At 41.5% G+C, this 16,844-nt stretch overlaps 2 protein-coding genes across 6 annotated transcripts in view; both read right to left on the bottom strand.

Annotated features, from left to right (window-relative positions):
• Positions 1–70: 70 nt before the first annotated feature.
• LOC122984005 (dapper homolog 3) lies at positions 71–9,942 on the bottom strand. 2 transcript variants are annotated; one of them, XM_044354241.1, is made up of 4 exons: positions 9,477–9,942; positions 3,733–3,865; positions 3,252–3,362; positions 71–2,401 (listed from the first exon to the last, which is right to left on the bottom strand). In XM_044354241.1, the coding sequence occupies exons 1-4, from the start codon at positions 9,705–9,707 to the stop codon at positions 909–911; spliced, it is 1,968 nt and encodes a 655-aa protein (XP_044210176.1). In that variant the 5' UTR covers positions 9,708–9,942; the 3' UTR covers positions 71–908. The 2 variants fall into 2 exon arrangements, with proteins under 2 accessions (XP_044210176.1, XP_044210174.1); XM_044354239.1 differs by having other exon boundaries at positions 71–2,404; positions 9,477–9,941.
• Positions 9,943–11,876: 1,934 nt separating this feature from the next.
• gramd1bb (GRAM domain containing 1Bb) overlaps positions 11,877–16,844 on the bottom strand; it is a 76,001-nt gene continuing 71,033 nt past the window's right edge. For all 4 annotated transcript variants that reach the window (XM_044353463.1, XM_044353466.1, XM_044353465.1 and 1 more), the window contains one exon: positions 11,877–16,028. In XM_044353463.1, coding sequence (XP_044209398.1) covers positions 15,939–16,028 — 90 coding nt within the window. In that variant the 3' untranslated portion in view covers positions 11,877–15,938. The remainder of the gene's footprint in view (positions 16,029–16,844) is intronic.

A 16,844-nucleotide genomic window follows, 5' to 3' on the forward strand; every position in this document is an offset into this window, starting at 1 on the left:
AAATATATTTTTGAGTGGAAGGTGATTTCAAGAATACACAAAAAAATAAAAATGTGTTACAGTACCAAAATTAAGAGCAAAATTTATTTACAAACTACATTCATTCCAAACAAGGCCACATGATGGTATATACAGGTTATCTCATATTTACAAGAGTGTGTAAGTCTGTGTCCCTGTGCACTTATACATACAGTATGTGCATCCATGCATCTACACTAGTCCCTTACTATGGCCCCTAAAACCCCATTCGTGACTCACACACATCTGTTTATAATGATTGGTCCCTAAAGCAGCCGGCAGAGGAAAAGAGGTAGTGGACAGTTCACTTCAGTGTGAATCCACAGTTGACAAAGAGGCAGAGCAAAACATAATGAGAAATAAACTCTGATTCCCTGCTTAGAAATTCACTTTCAGACCATGGATTTTGTGGTTGAGAGAACCAAAGGTAGACATATATTTGTATCATAAAAGGTTTCTAGTTTTTTAGACAGGTCAGTGCCAAAAAACACTTGTTTTGATTTCAAGAGATGTGGTGACGTAGACTTGTATTTGTCAAACTCTACACTGTAGGAACTAAGACTCCAACAGACATCAAGAAAATATGGCAGCATATCAAGCCAATTAGCTTCAGCATGGTCCATGTCAACACAGTGTAACTTGGCATCACATCAGTTATCATCAATTAGAAGAGGATAATGCCCATTAGTCTGGTGTCTGATGGTTGTCAGCTACAAGATAAATCCAACCAGATACTACTGACAGAAGATCTTTAATCATGTCCATCAATGGGAATATCTCTCCCTATCATGCTGTAATCAGAGGTAGGTAGAGTAGAAAGACTGGATCCATTATTCAACATATGAGTGGTGACCAAAAGATGATGATGGCTTTACAACACAGTGAAGGTTTCACACAGTGGTCATGACTTTGAGGGATCCTGAGCGGAATCTGAGGATCTTCTTTTTGAGAGCATGGGACGCTTTAATCTTGACGAAGGCCTTTGGCTGAGAGGGGGCGTTGGCAGTAGCCTGTGGTGAGGGTGAAGATGAGGAGGAGGTAGAAGCAAGGCGTGGTGGCAGCTGCTGGGGCCACACCAGCCCCCCACTTTCATCTGAATCACTGGACAGAGAGCTGGAAGCTGGGGAATACACCTCACTCATGCTGGACTCAGACTCTGCAGGGGTAGCACCTGCATAGCCCTCCTCTCCCTGACAGAGTGGTGCTCTCTCCTGAAAGTCTGGGTGCCAGCGCTGCTGTTGCTGCTGGTGGTAGTTCTGAGGTTGAGAGTGGGGATAAGAATGACCATGGCGAGCTTTTCGAGGTGGTCGTCTATGTGCTTGACCTGCATGCGTCTCCCCTTCGTCTTGGCTGAGCTCAAGGTTGGAGCACCAGCGTCGACTCACATTGTTGCTGTCGTTGCCCGCTTGGAGCCCAGCAACTTGGCCTTGGTTCTGAGCCGGATCCCCTCTGCCTTGGTGCCTCTCGGTGGTGCTGTACCTGCGCTCAGGCAGCATCCGCTGGGCAAGAAGGCTATTCTCAGACTGGGATCGACTGGTTTTACTGCTTGATTTCTTGGATCTCTGCCGCTCATTGTGGCTCTTCTTAGATGTTCTGGACTTGGGGTTGGGATGGTCAGGAGAGGTGGCTGCTCGGTTGGGCTTAGGCTGCTCTGGATTATAGTGTCTGGGGGAGCGCACAGGGGCATGACAGGCTTGTCCAGCGATATACTGAGCACTTACTAGACTGTGCTTGTGATGAATCGGGGGTTGTGGATGCAGATAATGCTGGGGGGATGACTGTTCACAACAAAGGTTAAGAGCCCCAACACCACAGTTGGGGTCCAGGGAGGGCAGAGGTGACGGTAGCCTCCCGGCCAGGGAGTGTGGCCTGGACTGGGGGTAGGGCAGAGCCAGATAACAGTCCTCCTCCAAAGATGGGGCCTCTCCCTCTAGCAGGTCACAACCCCAGCTCTGGCTATTAGGGTTTGCCAATAGGTCAACTTGGGGCTGAAGATGGGGGTCAGGAAGGCGTTGCTCTGTGGTAAGAGAGGGAGTTCTCCTGTGTAAAGAGCTGTGTCCGGAGGCACTGCAGTATGGGGGGTCGGGGCTCAGCGTGGTGCGAGGCTGACACGGCCGTGGTGAGAGGGTGTGACGGTGGATGAGACTTAGGATGTAGCCCTCTACCCTCAATGCCTGCTGGTAGTCCTCCTTGGTGATCTGGTCCTCTGTAGGCTGCTGCTGTTGCCAGGTTTGGTTACCTCCACTGATGTCCCACTGCCAGGAGTCCATTGCTGTTCCCTCCTCTGCGATTTCCTCCAGTGGTGGGTATGGGGCAGAGAAAGAGCGGGGTAGGGTGGTGTGTAGGACTGGCATATCCACTTCTCCATTCAGCATGAGGGGGTCTCCTAAGTACAGAAAATAATACTGTAGTAGGCCAAGGTGCAATAACATAATAATAATACTACAAACATGATAGTATATAAATAAGATGTAAGCAGTAATGCATCATACAGTGTCCTCATATAACAAAATAATGGCAGAAACATCTTTATTAAAGAGTCCTTTATTTATCGGCACACCTCAAAGTGGGCTTTTATGATAGATACTCACCAGAGGAAGGAGAAGAAAGGCAATGTTTAAATTAGCATAATTTTTTAAAGTTTGTCCGGTTAATACAGTGAACTTAATTAGGTTACTTTCTCGTGTGAGTCGACAGGTAATACAGTGTCTATGGCTTGAACCCCAAGATTCACTATAGAAATATAAAGTCTGTATTCTTTCTACAATATGTTAGAGTCTAAATTATTAATGTCATGTATACCTTTGTGGTGGTTTTAAAACATTATTTTTCAATCAAAAGAGTATTAAAGCTTACTTTATGTCTGTATTTATCTCTCTTAGGTGTGGTGGTTGCCACTGGTTCTTTTTACCTCATCCTAACCACATTTTCTGATTTTCTGGCTCCATGCTTCAAAATAAGTCCCTACTTAACCTGAGTATGACATCAGAAAGCTACATCAATGGTTTTTAATGTCTATAGATTATTTGCAAGTCAATAGACAGCAGAAGAGAATTCAAAAATGCATCATCATCTTTTCTACTTTAGAAAAAAAAGAAAATGGGAGATGAATACATGCTCTGATTTAACAGATATTACTCTGCCTTGTAGTGCTATAATGCCTACGGCTTCACATACACATGGAAGAAGAAATGAAAAACCGGAGTGCTCATTTGTTGTCTCGTTTTTCTTACCCACAGACTTTGGCCTGTCGTTGGTGTAAGCCCAGGAGGTGGGCGTCTCTGTAGGCTCAGTGGAACAAGATCTTCCTTTCGGTGACTGTCCCTCGCTCGACTCATAGAAACCTGGGACAAAAAAGTACAATTAGTGGGGCAGAAGAGATGAGTATCTCATTTATCATAGCTCACTGACCATTCCAGCTCTCTAAAAATATGCTGCTTGAAGCATGCAGTATCTCAGCACGCATCATATAATAGACCACATAACAAAATTACAAGCAACTGGAGCATGAAGTAACAATAAGAGCAAATTCATGACACATATATTTCAAAATGCAAAGAGAAAAGACGTGATTTGTTGTATATAGAATATGTTTTATGCAAAAAAAGTCTTGCTTTATTGGGAGTAAGTAAATGAAATAGTGCACATTTAGAGTCTCTATTAAAAGAACGACAGATTTGTGATGAAAAAAATAGTTTCAAACTGTGGAAGTACCAGAACTCGGCCGACTGTCACCCGTGTCTCCTTGAACTCCATCGTAGCAGCCATTGTCGGTGTCGATCCTCAGCTCTCCCACCTGCTGCTCCAGCGCCTGCATCAGGCCCCATGGGGAACTCTGAAGAGCACTCTGAAACACAAACACACACACACTCAGGTTGTTTGATTGTGCTGTTGAGAGGTAATTTTCAAGTAGACGGTAAGAAGCAACTATCAGCGATTTCAACAACAAAACAAAAAGTTCAAACGCTCCTCTCATTTAAATGACTGTTTTGCAGAAATGCTAATGAACGAAGCACAGCTGCGAATCCTTCCAGACTTGTTTCTCCAGCTGCACACTGGCTCTCATTTTGTTTGAGATTCAGATAATCATCAGTCGAGATAATCTCTGAAATTTGTATTCCAGTGCATGGATAGATTGAGTCTAGAATACAATATATTAATTTTGATAATAAAAAGCTCTGCTCCAAGTTCATAATTTGATACATGTAAAGTAGATAATAATTCAGCTCGTACAAAGGATGACATGTTGTCAGTTCATGACTTAATCATAACCATTTGTAAGAGTAGCTGTCCCTTCAAAAGCTGGATATTTCAATTTAAAGCAAGAAATTATCATTATCATCATTATTATTGCAGTGAATATACAAGAAGTAGTTTTTCTACCTTTGTTTCAGCTAACTGGGATGAAAATAGCCCAAATGAGTAAACATATAATGTCAAAACAGATAAAGCCACGACTCAGATGTAGATTTTCCTGCACTACTAAAACACATACGTGACCAACACTGTGCATCACTGAAGTGCATCTCTGTGCAGCCATATCTGTCAATAGGAACTCTTATGTAAGCAAGTTTATAGAGGAAGCAGTCAGTTGGAAGATGAATAATTCAAGGGTCTGTGAAGGTTGGCGAGGGGTGGGGGGCGTGTTCTTTCATGTTGGTGGGGGATACGTACACACAGACGCTCACACATGTGGACTTAAGCTATCTGGATATACAGACAAATGTGCTTAAAAAAAAACCCCCAAACATTTATGAGCAGATAAATAGTGATTCAGTTTTCTCTTCCATCTTTAACATGACCAAGACCCTCAAATGATTATATTAATTTAAAATCAGCTAAACCTGACCTTAACGATCAGCACTACATGTGACAACAGACCGTGAAGACCTGACTTAGCTCTCATAAAGACAGAAGTACACACACACACACACGGTGAAATTGGACTTGCATTTATGCCGGTCTCATATTGAAATCATGTGACACACTTACTAAAATCAACAGACACTTGCACGGAAGCTTGTCTGCATGGTTTAACACACACACACACACACACACACACACAAGGTGTGCCATTTTGTCGGAGGTGATACTGCTGACACTGAAGGCTCATTAAGACACTTCATTACCAGAAGATTGAACATGTCCTCGTAACGAGGTGACACTTTTTACATTACACACCCTCTATGATGGAGAGCCTGTCAGACAACTGTTACAATGCTCTCCACTCCCCGAGCACCATCTGTGTACATCTGTGCCGATACTGTCTGGAGAAAGAAATGTAGACAGGTCCTGGGGTGTGCACATGTGCAACATAACTGACAAGACAATGTCGATAAGCACAGTTTGTCATACTGGAGAACATTTTTAACAAGTAAAGTCTTCCTTCAAAAAAATGTTAAACTGATGAGGAATAAACAATCAATCCTGGATGATTCCTTAGACTGATCCAGGGTGTGACAGTCCCATAACTGAATGAATGGCCACAGGTTTAATGCTTACATGACACATAAAGGTTCTCTCAAAATCTATCTAAATGTTTTGAGCTGTTTTTTTCTCCCTTTAAAGTCAGTTTTCCTGGACCAGGTAATATTTCCATACCTCTTCCTCAACAGCTCAAGCATCTCAGTGTGTGTTATACCTGCAAAGGATAGAAAATCCTATATTAAACAGGAAACTAGGTCTGGACGACGATCCCTCGGAGTGATCTTTTGGTCAGTGCGCCAATCGGTGCTTGAGCTCTGACTCCTTTGTCCTGCAGACTACAAATGTGCTCACAATACAAATGCTGTTGAGCGGCAATTGACCCAAGCTAACCTATGCCTCCAACACAACCTCTTCACCCCAAACACTGTCATTCCTATTGTCTCGACAAGGGTGCTTATTGTCTTGCCGTAAACAAAGCATTAGCATTACTACATCAATATGGTTTTGTATGGCAGAAATGAGGAGTGGGGAGCTTTGTTTCAGCCACTGACGTGAGGTAAAGAAATAGCGAGGAGGAGGGGAGACTACTGGAAATCAATTAAATCAATGATGCAGCTTCACACAATTGATTGCTTGCTGCCTCTTTCTGCCCATACCCGCAAATGCACACACACACTGTGGAAACCGTGGTTATTAAAACATAATGAGGCAGAACACAAACAAACCTTTTGTGGATGAAAAAATCAACCACAAACAATACAACATTTCGTCGTGTGGCTGTGGAGGAGGTTCATTGCAGGGACCATTTTGCAGGCAGATCTTTGATTGTACTCTCTTATTAATGGTCTCACACTGGTTCCCTGACACTCTGCACACTGTATCATTACTGTTTTACTGCCTCCTCTGCCCCGGGCTGGTGGGGGATGGGGGAGACAGAGGACACGGTGCAGCCAGCCTCACCTACCCATTAAGCTGTTTCACACTGGGTATTCCTGCTCTTTCTGTGTGAAACAGACTGACCAGCAGGTGTATCTGGGACAATGAATTGACTGATTTGTGATTTATTTCACATGTTACATCCTCAACAGCAACTGAGGATGAGAGTTTTTCCACAAGAGATGGGGAAAAAAAGGCATGCTATGAAGCTTGGCTGTTGTAAAGAGGCTTCTGATCTGTAGAATAGACCTCTAATCAGTCACCGGCTCAAGGGTTTTGAAACGATATCACCAGGATATAGAAATCTATGGAACAGGGCACAAAAGGCATGCCGCACTGTTGGACTCTCTATAATTAAGGCAATGTTGTGACTGGCTCTAAGCAGAGAGGGCTGTGGGAGACCGGAAACACACACACATGCACACACACACACACGCACACACCCTGCCCCCAGTTCCACTGCTTGAATAAACCACTGATCCCTTCTTTCTTCAAGCACGCACACATATTTTAAATGCTTCATTTTAATAGGGTAAATTAAATTTTAATGATACATTCTGTTTATACAGACACACACGCACACACACACACACACCGCTTACATAACCTTAGTGAATGGCACTCATTAGCATGCTCTGACTCTGTCCTATGTGCACAGTGGCTTGTAGGCAGGGCAGCAGGATGCAATGGCTGTGAATGGAGTCTCTTAAGAGAGATGTGCACCAGGCTGTGCTCATGTGACTGACAGCTGTGGCACCAGCTCAGAATGCACCTCTTGGCATGTGTGTGAAGATAATGTTTGCAAAATATGTGTTGGATAACCTGGTTTGTCTGTGTGTGTGTGTGTTTGCATGTATTTTCAGAAACTCATTTGCCTGATTGCCTTCATGCACAAAGAAGCCAAAGAACACAAAGACAACTTTCATGTTTGTGTGCCAGAACAAAGCAGAGGAAACCATCCAGTGATCCATTCAAGTGATCAGTCACTGCCGGGTAGACTACTCCATACTCTCACTAATGATGTGCTGCTGTCTTAACACACGGACACACACGACCTGATCGATGGCGAGCCAAGCGTTCAACAAAGGCATGAAACAAAAGCAAAACCTTCTGCAGGCACATGCCCATACACACACACACACATGCACAGATGATAATACACACACACGGAATCTTTAATTTAAAATCCACTGAATCGATTTATAATTTAAAGAGAAAATATGATTTGACAACTCTTCAGTTTTTCTAAAAGCAAACACTCCTCCACACAGTATGTATGCCACACATTCATACACAATTCATATATTCTCCTCCACTCTCTCCAAACACACACAGCGGGGTAGTTGAGAGGGAGGTCAGAGCTTCATGCTTTCCCAGCTGCTGTCTGGCGTCCCACAGCTGTCAACACCTTCAACCCCACACACACTGTATCCAGAAGAAAAGGCCTCTCTTCAGCCTGTCTGGGGCCACATTCATGTTCAAGGCACAGACACCAGACACACACTGGCAGTCTCATGGGTCAGTTGCTTCTGTGTCACAACGTGATCTATACATTTTGGCGACAACCTACATAGGAGATGAGATTGGGGATTTGGCTCGGACACAGATGGTGACCTGATATTATGAAGACTCAATTTGAGACTTCAATTAGAGACCTGTTGGGAAAGGGAAAAAAAAAATCTCGGAGGAATTCCCTGTGTAATTACTCACACGCTTGGATGCGCATAACAGTTAATAAACATCGATCCACAGACAAGCTGCGCACAAAATGAAAACGATAAAATATGCGGCCCTGCGGGGAAACGCGTGTCACTCCTTCATTGACTTTGAAAATGGCTGTTTCCCGTCAGTGTGTGGATGTGAAGCCAGGCTGAAACGGACTGACAGCTCCACCAGCACCAGGGGACACTCATTTACCAGACTGGTGCGTGTGGCACATTGGAAATACTTGGCCCTCATATTATGAATCGTTCAAATTGATTTCTTCTATTACTTGATTTTTGCTTTACATCACATGATAAAGCAAGTCCACAAGCTGAAATGTGCACTCATTAAAGCAAAGATAAAGCACAGTGCCCACATCATGCCATAGCCAACTGACGCCAGTGTACAAGGCCACCTATAGGCTACGCCTTATCCTCTCACTGAGGCCTGAAGGCTTCATTAGTATTCTGCTCCATATGCGGCTATTGTTAGGCTCCCGGCAGAGGAGAAGGAGGGAGGGAAGAGAGGAGGAGGCGTGAAGAGGAGGCGGCTGATTTAATTTCTTTTTCACCCTCTTTAATAATGGCTTCCTATTGTAGCAATGTTGAGACAGCTTTCGGGCTGCGCAAGAGCAGCAGCCAGAGAGAAACACGACTCCCACATCCCAAAACATTCAATTTATAACGAAGTAAAAACAAAATTACACCACACATAACAACATTTACAGTGATGATGATGCTCAGTGGTGCGTAAAACTTTCTGGGGGATATTCTCTTGCAGTAATGCCGTCCCTGAAACTTTTATCAGTCACGATTAACCCAGTTTTTAATTCTCATGTTAATCCTGACATCACTGCGCCACAGCGGGACATTTGTCTTGAGCACTATCTCATCAATTATGTGGAGGATAATTATGAACATAAAACTGTTAGCTACAACGACATACCATCTAAAGGAATAATTCACCCCTTTATGATCTGGAGAAAGCACCAATAAGAGCTTGTTAAGTAGTAAAAAACTACAAAAGTCTGTGATGAGGGAACAATGGGCCATTAAATAGTCGGTCTGTGCCACAAACGGCGGGTGCTCCACCCCCTGATTTCGTTACCCACAGGCATAAATCTCAGCCGAAACCACAGAGAAGCATTACATCCTTTCAAACAGAGACACTATTAATCAAGTTGAGTAACTTTTTTTGCAGAGAGAGGTCACCTCTACACAAAAGGCGCAGCCCAAACCAAGAGTCCATCCAACGGTCAAGCGGATTACAATAAGGATACGCTGTTTTCGCTGTTACATATTCTTAACTATGTATGACTTTGGTCCATGCAAGGGTAAAGTGCAGGAATCCAAACATGTAAAGTAAAAAATCACTCAACATAAACTTCTTACCAGCTGACGCCTCAGTGTCAAGTTTTCCTGCCCCCAGCTGCTGAAACACGACAGTTCTCCTCTGGAGGTGTCCTGGATCAGTGGGTCTCCCAGAGCCAGCGCCCCGAGTACCAGGCACTCCTGCCGCTGCTTGCGGAGCTCCAGCTCACACAACCCGGCCAGACTCGCCTCCAGGCGTTCCTTGGTCCGAGTGCGCTCCACCGTCACCGGGAACGAGAACGCACGGTGCATGCCCCCAAAATGCCCAGGCTTATCTGCTCAATGAAAGCTAATTATTTCCCTTATTTTATATTATTTTGTATTTCGTATTCTCCAAGGGGGCCAGATTTATGAGGGCTTTCGTAGGCTATAAAGGGCCTGCATGTTGCATCCCATTCCTTGTGATAGTTCGGTTGCCTCGGAGCGGCATGGTTTCCCAGACCATCTATGCGCTATGCATTTTCTATTTCGCAGCTGTCAAACGCAGTCAAGAAGCTCCGCCCTCTGCGACCAGCCACGGTGTGAAAGTGGGATTCACCCGCCCCCTTTGCAAATCCAATGTCAGCCTTCATTGGACATGAGAGGCTGGTGGGGCGCTGCGCGTAACGTCGTCCCTTCCCCCTTGATTCATTACAGTGACGCGTCGACCTCACCCATCATCCCATCATGGTCCGAGACTAATGGACTACTTCAGGGGACGGGTTTTCTGGCAGTATTATGAAGCAATTTAATGGCTTCATGTAACAATAAAGGAATAACAAGACTGAAATACTGGTGGAGGACAAAATAAAATGTATTTAGGCTATTAGACAGGATGCAACAACTCATGATGTCAGGGCAGGGTGCACAATGCAATGATACAGATGTTGCAATTTCAAGAAACTGTAGGTTTACTATTGTTAATTGGAATTTGGGGCAGGAGGATAGAATAAGACAGGACATAGTAATCACAAATGTCAAAGCTTGATCTGGCTTTTATATATCTGTATAAGCTACTTGTGTTTCAGTATTGTTTGCATAATTATTATTTTTACATGAAAAGAAAGGGGATCAAATTTTTATCTCTCTTCCTCCCACTCCTTCTAACCCTGTTGTTGAATGTTGAACACTTTCATTTTTGAAGAATATCAGAAAAAGGGGAAAATCTTAACATGAATTTTTAAATTCAGGGACGTATTATATTTCAGATTTCATCCTGACATCTTTTGTGTCTCAAGCAGCCTCCTAAAAAAAAAATTCATAGACTGACATGTTCTCACCAAAAATAAAGAACAAAGCTGTAGTGAAGCAGTGTTGTTCATCTTTTGCCAGTCACCTGTTAACACTGTAAGGAAGGTATACAATAGTGCAAATGTCTTCTGTTTACCTGTAATTTCTTTAATGAAATGAACATGACTGATAGTGGAAAGCAGCAATCAAACAGGCAGTATACTGTATGTTTAAGTACGCAGATTAGAAACATTAAAAAACAGACACATTGAGAAAATGCAACATTAAAAATGGATTTAAGAATGTTTTTTTTGCGATAAAATGATAAAATTCAATGAATATACCTTACACTATGTTTGTTAATGTCTTAATTTTGTTGCTCACCATTTTTTACAGTAAAATTTCTGTTGTTTCAGGACCTGAAATGCTGGTTTAAACGGTTTGCTTCTCTTTACACTCACTGACATGGACTAACATTGCAGCTTTCACCTAAATTCTCCTTATATATATAATAGACAATATATGCAAAGAGAGACAACAGGGAACTATGGGAATCCTATAAACAGACTGCTCTTAACATATACAGTATCTCATGAGATGTACTGTACGTGCAGATCCCAAAATAACAATGCTTTCAATGCGCAACATCAATATTTTAAAGTTTTGATTTGCTTTTATTTTTATTTTTTTTTAAAGTGCAGTAACAGATAAATATTTCATCTTGGTGCCTCATGCAATCTTCCCCTGTACTACTGTAGTGTAAAGTCTCCTGAGGTCATACATACTGGGTCTTTAAGGATAACAACTGTGTTTCCTGTCAGGAATAAGAGTCCACATAATATGTCACTGAAACATGAGAAAAACCTCTATGAAAGTTAAAATAACGTCCATGAAATGAATGTCACTTTCAGTTTGTTGACATCATAAAATAGCAGCAGCTCAAAGAGTCTTTTCAGCTCTGTTGTGATGTGTGATAGTAGAGTTTTAATGGTATTCTTGTATTTTTGGTGTGTTTGGGATTAAAGGTTGATGATGTTCATGGAATAATAAACGTTCAAGTATCAACTCCAAAAATAGCAACACTATTTGTTCAATATTTTTTTTTTTATTCATACTTCCAATCTCTACTTCATATGAACCAGAAAGCCACTTTTCTCTTCAGTCTCTATGAGGCAAAGTCATCGGCGAGTCAAAACCTACGCGCAGCGCAGGTTGGATTCTTTTTGTCAGTGTGTGTGTCCATGTGCACACTGCAGATATACACAACATATACTTACAGTATATTTATCTCATGTAGAAATTTCACTAGAGGTCTCTCTAGGGATCAAAACATTTTCTAAAAAAACAAACAAAAAAAAAAACAAAACAAAAAAAACATACAGTAGAACTCTTTTTGAACAGAACTACACCAGTACACATTTCACCAAGACACACTCGAAGAAGAGCATTTGCTATGAGTTTGATCAGTGGTCGTTTCCAGGAGGTTGTGTGTGATTTCTATCGTGCATTCGCCAAGGGTGGTAAGTTAGTACTGTGTTGAGTGGGTGGCACTGTTGTCTCGCTAGCTCTGTGACAGCAATTCAAATGCCAATTAATACAGTCAATGAAGTGCACAATTCGTTAGTTGTCAGTGACAAAATGATGGCATCCAGAACACTCAGGTCGTCTCGGTTCCACAGCAATCATACAATCGTTCGTGGGAATGCAGATAACTGTGAGAAAAGACTGGAAACAAAATAAAAACTGGTGTTATCTGTGAGAGATCATATGTTAGATTTGCAGATATCAAATTTGTTGGAAACAATGAAAAGCGAGTTTTGAAGGGAGTGATGAAGGTATAAAATCCATCATTTTCATAATTGTGGAGATCGAAAATTGGATTCAGGTCTGCTGTGGCAGATCCTTGGAGGCCCGAGTCAATGTTTAATTCTGACTGAGAAGGATGTCCATTTTACAGCACTTCAATGTTACAATTTGCTCTATAAAAGTAAAGTCTGGACAGTGACATAAAACAGAGTTGCCCCAAGAATAAAATCAGGTATCAATAAAACCAGAGTTGTTCAAAACTGTTGAGAATGTTTGCAACAAAATAATATAAATCAAACATCTGAAAAAAAAATCTATTTCTTCATACACTGAAAAACAAACTCTTTAAAGCATTTATATCACAGTTTCATATATATGACATTCTGTACCATCATATACACGAAGCGTAACTCCACTGTCATCAAGATTGTGAAAGTGATTTCTATAAAACAGAAAACATTTCCAACCAGTCACATTCAGATCTTAAGGTTTTTATGTGTTATCATTACTCAGTGCCTTCTTCAAATGTAATATACGCACGCACGCACGCACGCACGCACGCACGCACGCACGCACGCACGCACGCACGCACACGCACACACACACACACACACACACACACACACACACACACAGCAGGGGTTCAATCCTGAAGCTGCTCTCTTGTTTTCAATAAGTCAGTCAGTAACACGCCATGCAGGCACACGGTAAAGATACTTTTTCCCTCATACAAATCACTCACTCCTGCCTTGCCCTGAAATAAGACAAGAAAGTGAGTCAGTCTTAGATTGGAGATGCTTTGTTTGGGAGGTGAGATTGGCAGAGTTGCATGTGATCCTTTTCAAAGAGAATAAACATTCTATTTGGGCAAAAGTAACACTAATTTTGAGCTGTAACAAACCATCAAAATTCAACCATCTGTTATGACTTTGGAAGTTGATAATCAAACATTCACCTTCAGCTTAAATTTCTGCCATTTCTCTCTATCATTCTTTACCCGAAAAGGTCTTAAAGTGCTTCACTTTCTCTCTTTTTTTTAAACAAGGAAGTTTCTAGTTTTTGGAAGTGCGTTTATCGATGAAGTTCATCAGCTGTAAGGGGCTTTCTGTTGAAAAACTCTTAAAAGATGCTTTTTTTTTTTACTCGCACCCAATCCAGTATAGGTATAATACATGATAAATACTTCATTTAAAACAACATGATAACTCGTGAAGGTACATTTCTACTTCTTTCTTTTGGTTCAATTTAGTTGCGTTAAGTTCATTCTCATACTTTTTGCATCCAAGACACACACTTGAAATGGGTAGGGGAGAGTATAAATTGGGTTTGAAATAAGTGTTTTAAAAGACATAGTTTGACATTTTGGGAAATATGTTTATTTGTTATATTTCAGAGAGTTGGATAAGAAGACTGATACCACTCTCATATCTGTATGCTAAATATGAAGCTATAACCGGAAGACGGCTCTAGCTAGCTGCTTTTAGCTAAGATAAGCTAACCTGCTGCTAGGTAAAGCTTCATATTTAGCATACAGACATGACAGACATCTTCTTATCTGACCCTGAAAGAAAGTTAACAAGTGTATTTCTCAAAATGTCCAACTATTCCCTTCAGCAAAGAGTGGTCACTAATGTGGTGACATGGATAAAGAGTTGCTCACAGAGGGCAGATGAAGAGTTCATCTCCAAAATGTTTTTTTTTTTTATCCATTTACAAGAGAAAAATTATCAAGTTTTTCATTCAATCTCAAAAATGTAGACGAGCAAGTCTGAAGAGTCTGTCTTCCTCTTGTCAACCATGGATTCATGCTACTTACTATTTGCCGAAAAGTGACATTTATTGATGGTTTAAGCGATCAATCTTTTGTAAAAGCAGGCTTAACTTTTTTTTTCAAATGTTGGATACATCATTTTGGAACAAAACTCTTCGACTGTAAACTGTACCCAGGTGGTGCTAATGCAAGGCGGCATCCAAATGCATTAGCATTAAAAAAGGCAGTCTGGCTGCAGGAGCCAGAAAAGAAAAAATTAAGAAACATACAAGTGTGGAATGGTAAAAATGTCACACTTTACAGCACACACTTGTGCACTCACACACGCACGCACGCACGCACACTCACACACACACACACACACATGCGCGAATATAATCGCGCAAATGCAGACTCATACTTGCACACTGGACATGTCACAGACATATCTGGCATGCATTTTTTTTTTAGAAGAAAACAGTTTTTGTTAGAAATTCTTTAACTGGTCTAGAGCTCTGATAATTTCTTTATGTACATAAATTAATAATAAATATAGGTAATGTTTATATATTTTGAAATATATATATATTAAATAATGAAATATCCTTATATATTTCAAATATATTCATAGAATTCTTTCTAATTTGAAACATTTTCAAAGAGATATAGTCACAGTTTAGTAATAAAACATGTAAGAACAAAGGTCTCCCTACTAGTCTGGCTGCAGTGTCCCTTTTTCAAAGATTAATAACTTGTGATCAAAGTCTGGCCTTTTTGTCCAGGCTAATACATTCTACTTCATCAGGAGGATTGGGGATAATGCAATGTAAGCAGGTTAATTAACACTGTGTGTAGAAACAAATTGGGGCAATTGATACTGTGAATCCAGATTTCTTCTTTTCTTCCATGTTAAAAATACTGCTTCAGGTCTTATCAATCTTTAGATTCTACTTATAAATATTCAAACACAATGGTCTGACAGGGAACCAGCCCCGACAAAGACCATACTGGCCAGGTTCAGACAAGGCAAAAGGGACTGATCAGTGAATCCAATCTCCTGGCTACAATACTTCTCTCCCTTTTTGGTTGGAGGGCAATACTTTAATCTGATCACCTGGAGGCCTATTAAAGGGACGCTGCAGCGAGGACCTCTAGGGGACGATTGGTTTGGAACAGTCGAGAGAGTGTAGAAAGCCATGAAGACTCGAAAGGACCCCCCCCTTTCTTTTACTCGATCTCTCCTCTTCTTATGTTCTTTTTTTTTGACACACATAGACTGGAACTGGACCACATTAACACTGAGGGGAGTTAAGTTGTCTAAATGCATGCAGTAATTTTCCTTCTTTCTCTCTGCCACTCTCCTGGTTGACATGGCTTACAGTAGGATGCACTTAGAAATAAATCAAAAGTGAGGAGAAGGAAATGGTTATCCCACAGGTGTAGAGAAGGTACAAGTCTTGCACCTTCCCGCAATGCCTCAGTGATGTTGGGGACACCTCAGTTCCTGTCTGTGCAGGGGGGAACTTCCTTCCGGGGGTTTTTAACCTCTGTGCGCTGGAGACGATTGTTCCTGTCTTTGTCTCTATTGGACCAGCTCACTGTTGGTCCCTCTTCCCCCTCGGTCCTCTATCTCTGTCATGCTGCTGCCCGCATACTGGTCCATAAACAAAACAGGTCCTATATTGCACAGCATGCCCTCATGGCCTTGTGGCGGTGTGTCAGTGGTAGCGACTTCTCTTCTCTTCAGCCTCAGAGCTGTAGTCCCTTAATCCAATGCCTCGCTGGAGGTTCAATAAAGAGTCTTTCATCTAATGAAGATAAACGAGAGTAAAAAACAAGATGTTAGCTTGCTTAATAAAAAAGAAGAGTTACACTGATCTACAATATATGAACAGATGGAAAAAGTGACAATTCCCTTGTTTCCTTTATGACGATTCACTTGACAATCGTCAATGCTGCAGATTTGCTACTTTTGGCCACTAGTTACACATTTCAGTCATTTGTGTAGGAAAAAATGATATTAGAAGTGTACTGTTGGAGAAAATACTCTATTTTTATATTAATATTTTGATGATCATTAAGTGTAGTGTAGAAGTGTGTTCAACTGATCAGCTTTGTCTTTAAAGAACATGATGTACTCTTCACCCTGTTTATTAAGCTTTATACGTTGTAATCATATTGTTCTGCTTTTGGCAAACATAAAAGGTTATTGGAAGTGCATGACACTGGGTAACCCAATTCTAAAGAGTGATAGTTAGAAAAGGGAACTAAATACATTAACTGGAAGTTGTACAAGACAGGCATGACGCCATATATGGAATTGTTATTGATTATCTTGCAGGAAACAGGTGCCCGCAGAAAGAGACGTATGACTGACCACAAGGCGCTTGTGTTAACAGTTGTGTTGGGTGGAGGCTGAAAGTATTAAGTGTTTGTGTGAGCTGTTCAAAGGGCTCCTCTTGCTGCAGAGCTCGGGGAGCCTGTATGCATACGATTTAATGATTTATTAAAGGCAGTTAGACTGCAGGAAAAATACTGTCTCTCTAGTATTTAATTACCTTTATCACCTAACTAGACAAGCTGATATTTCAGCTGCAACGACACTTTCCCTTGTGGATGTGAGG

The sequence above is a fragment of the Thunnus albacares genome, chromosome 6, assembly GCF_914725855.1.
Source record: "Thunnus albacares chromosome 6, fThuAlb1.1, whole genome shotgun sequence".
In the NCBI taxonomy this organism is placed as follows: Eukaryota; Metazoa; Chordata; class Actinopteri; order Scombriformes; family Scombridae; genus Thunnus; species Thunnus albacares.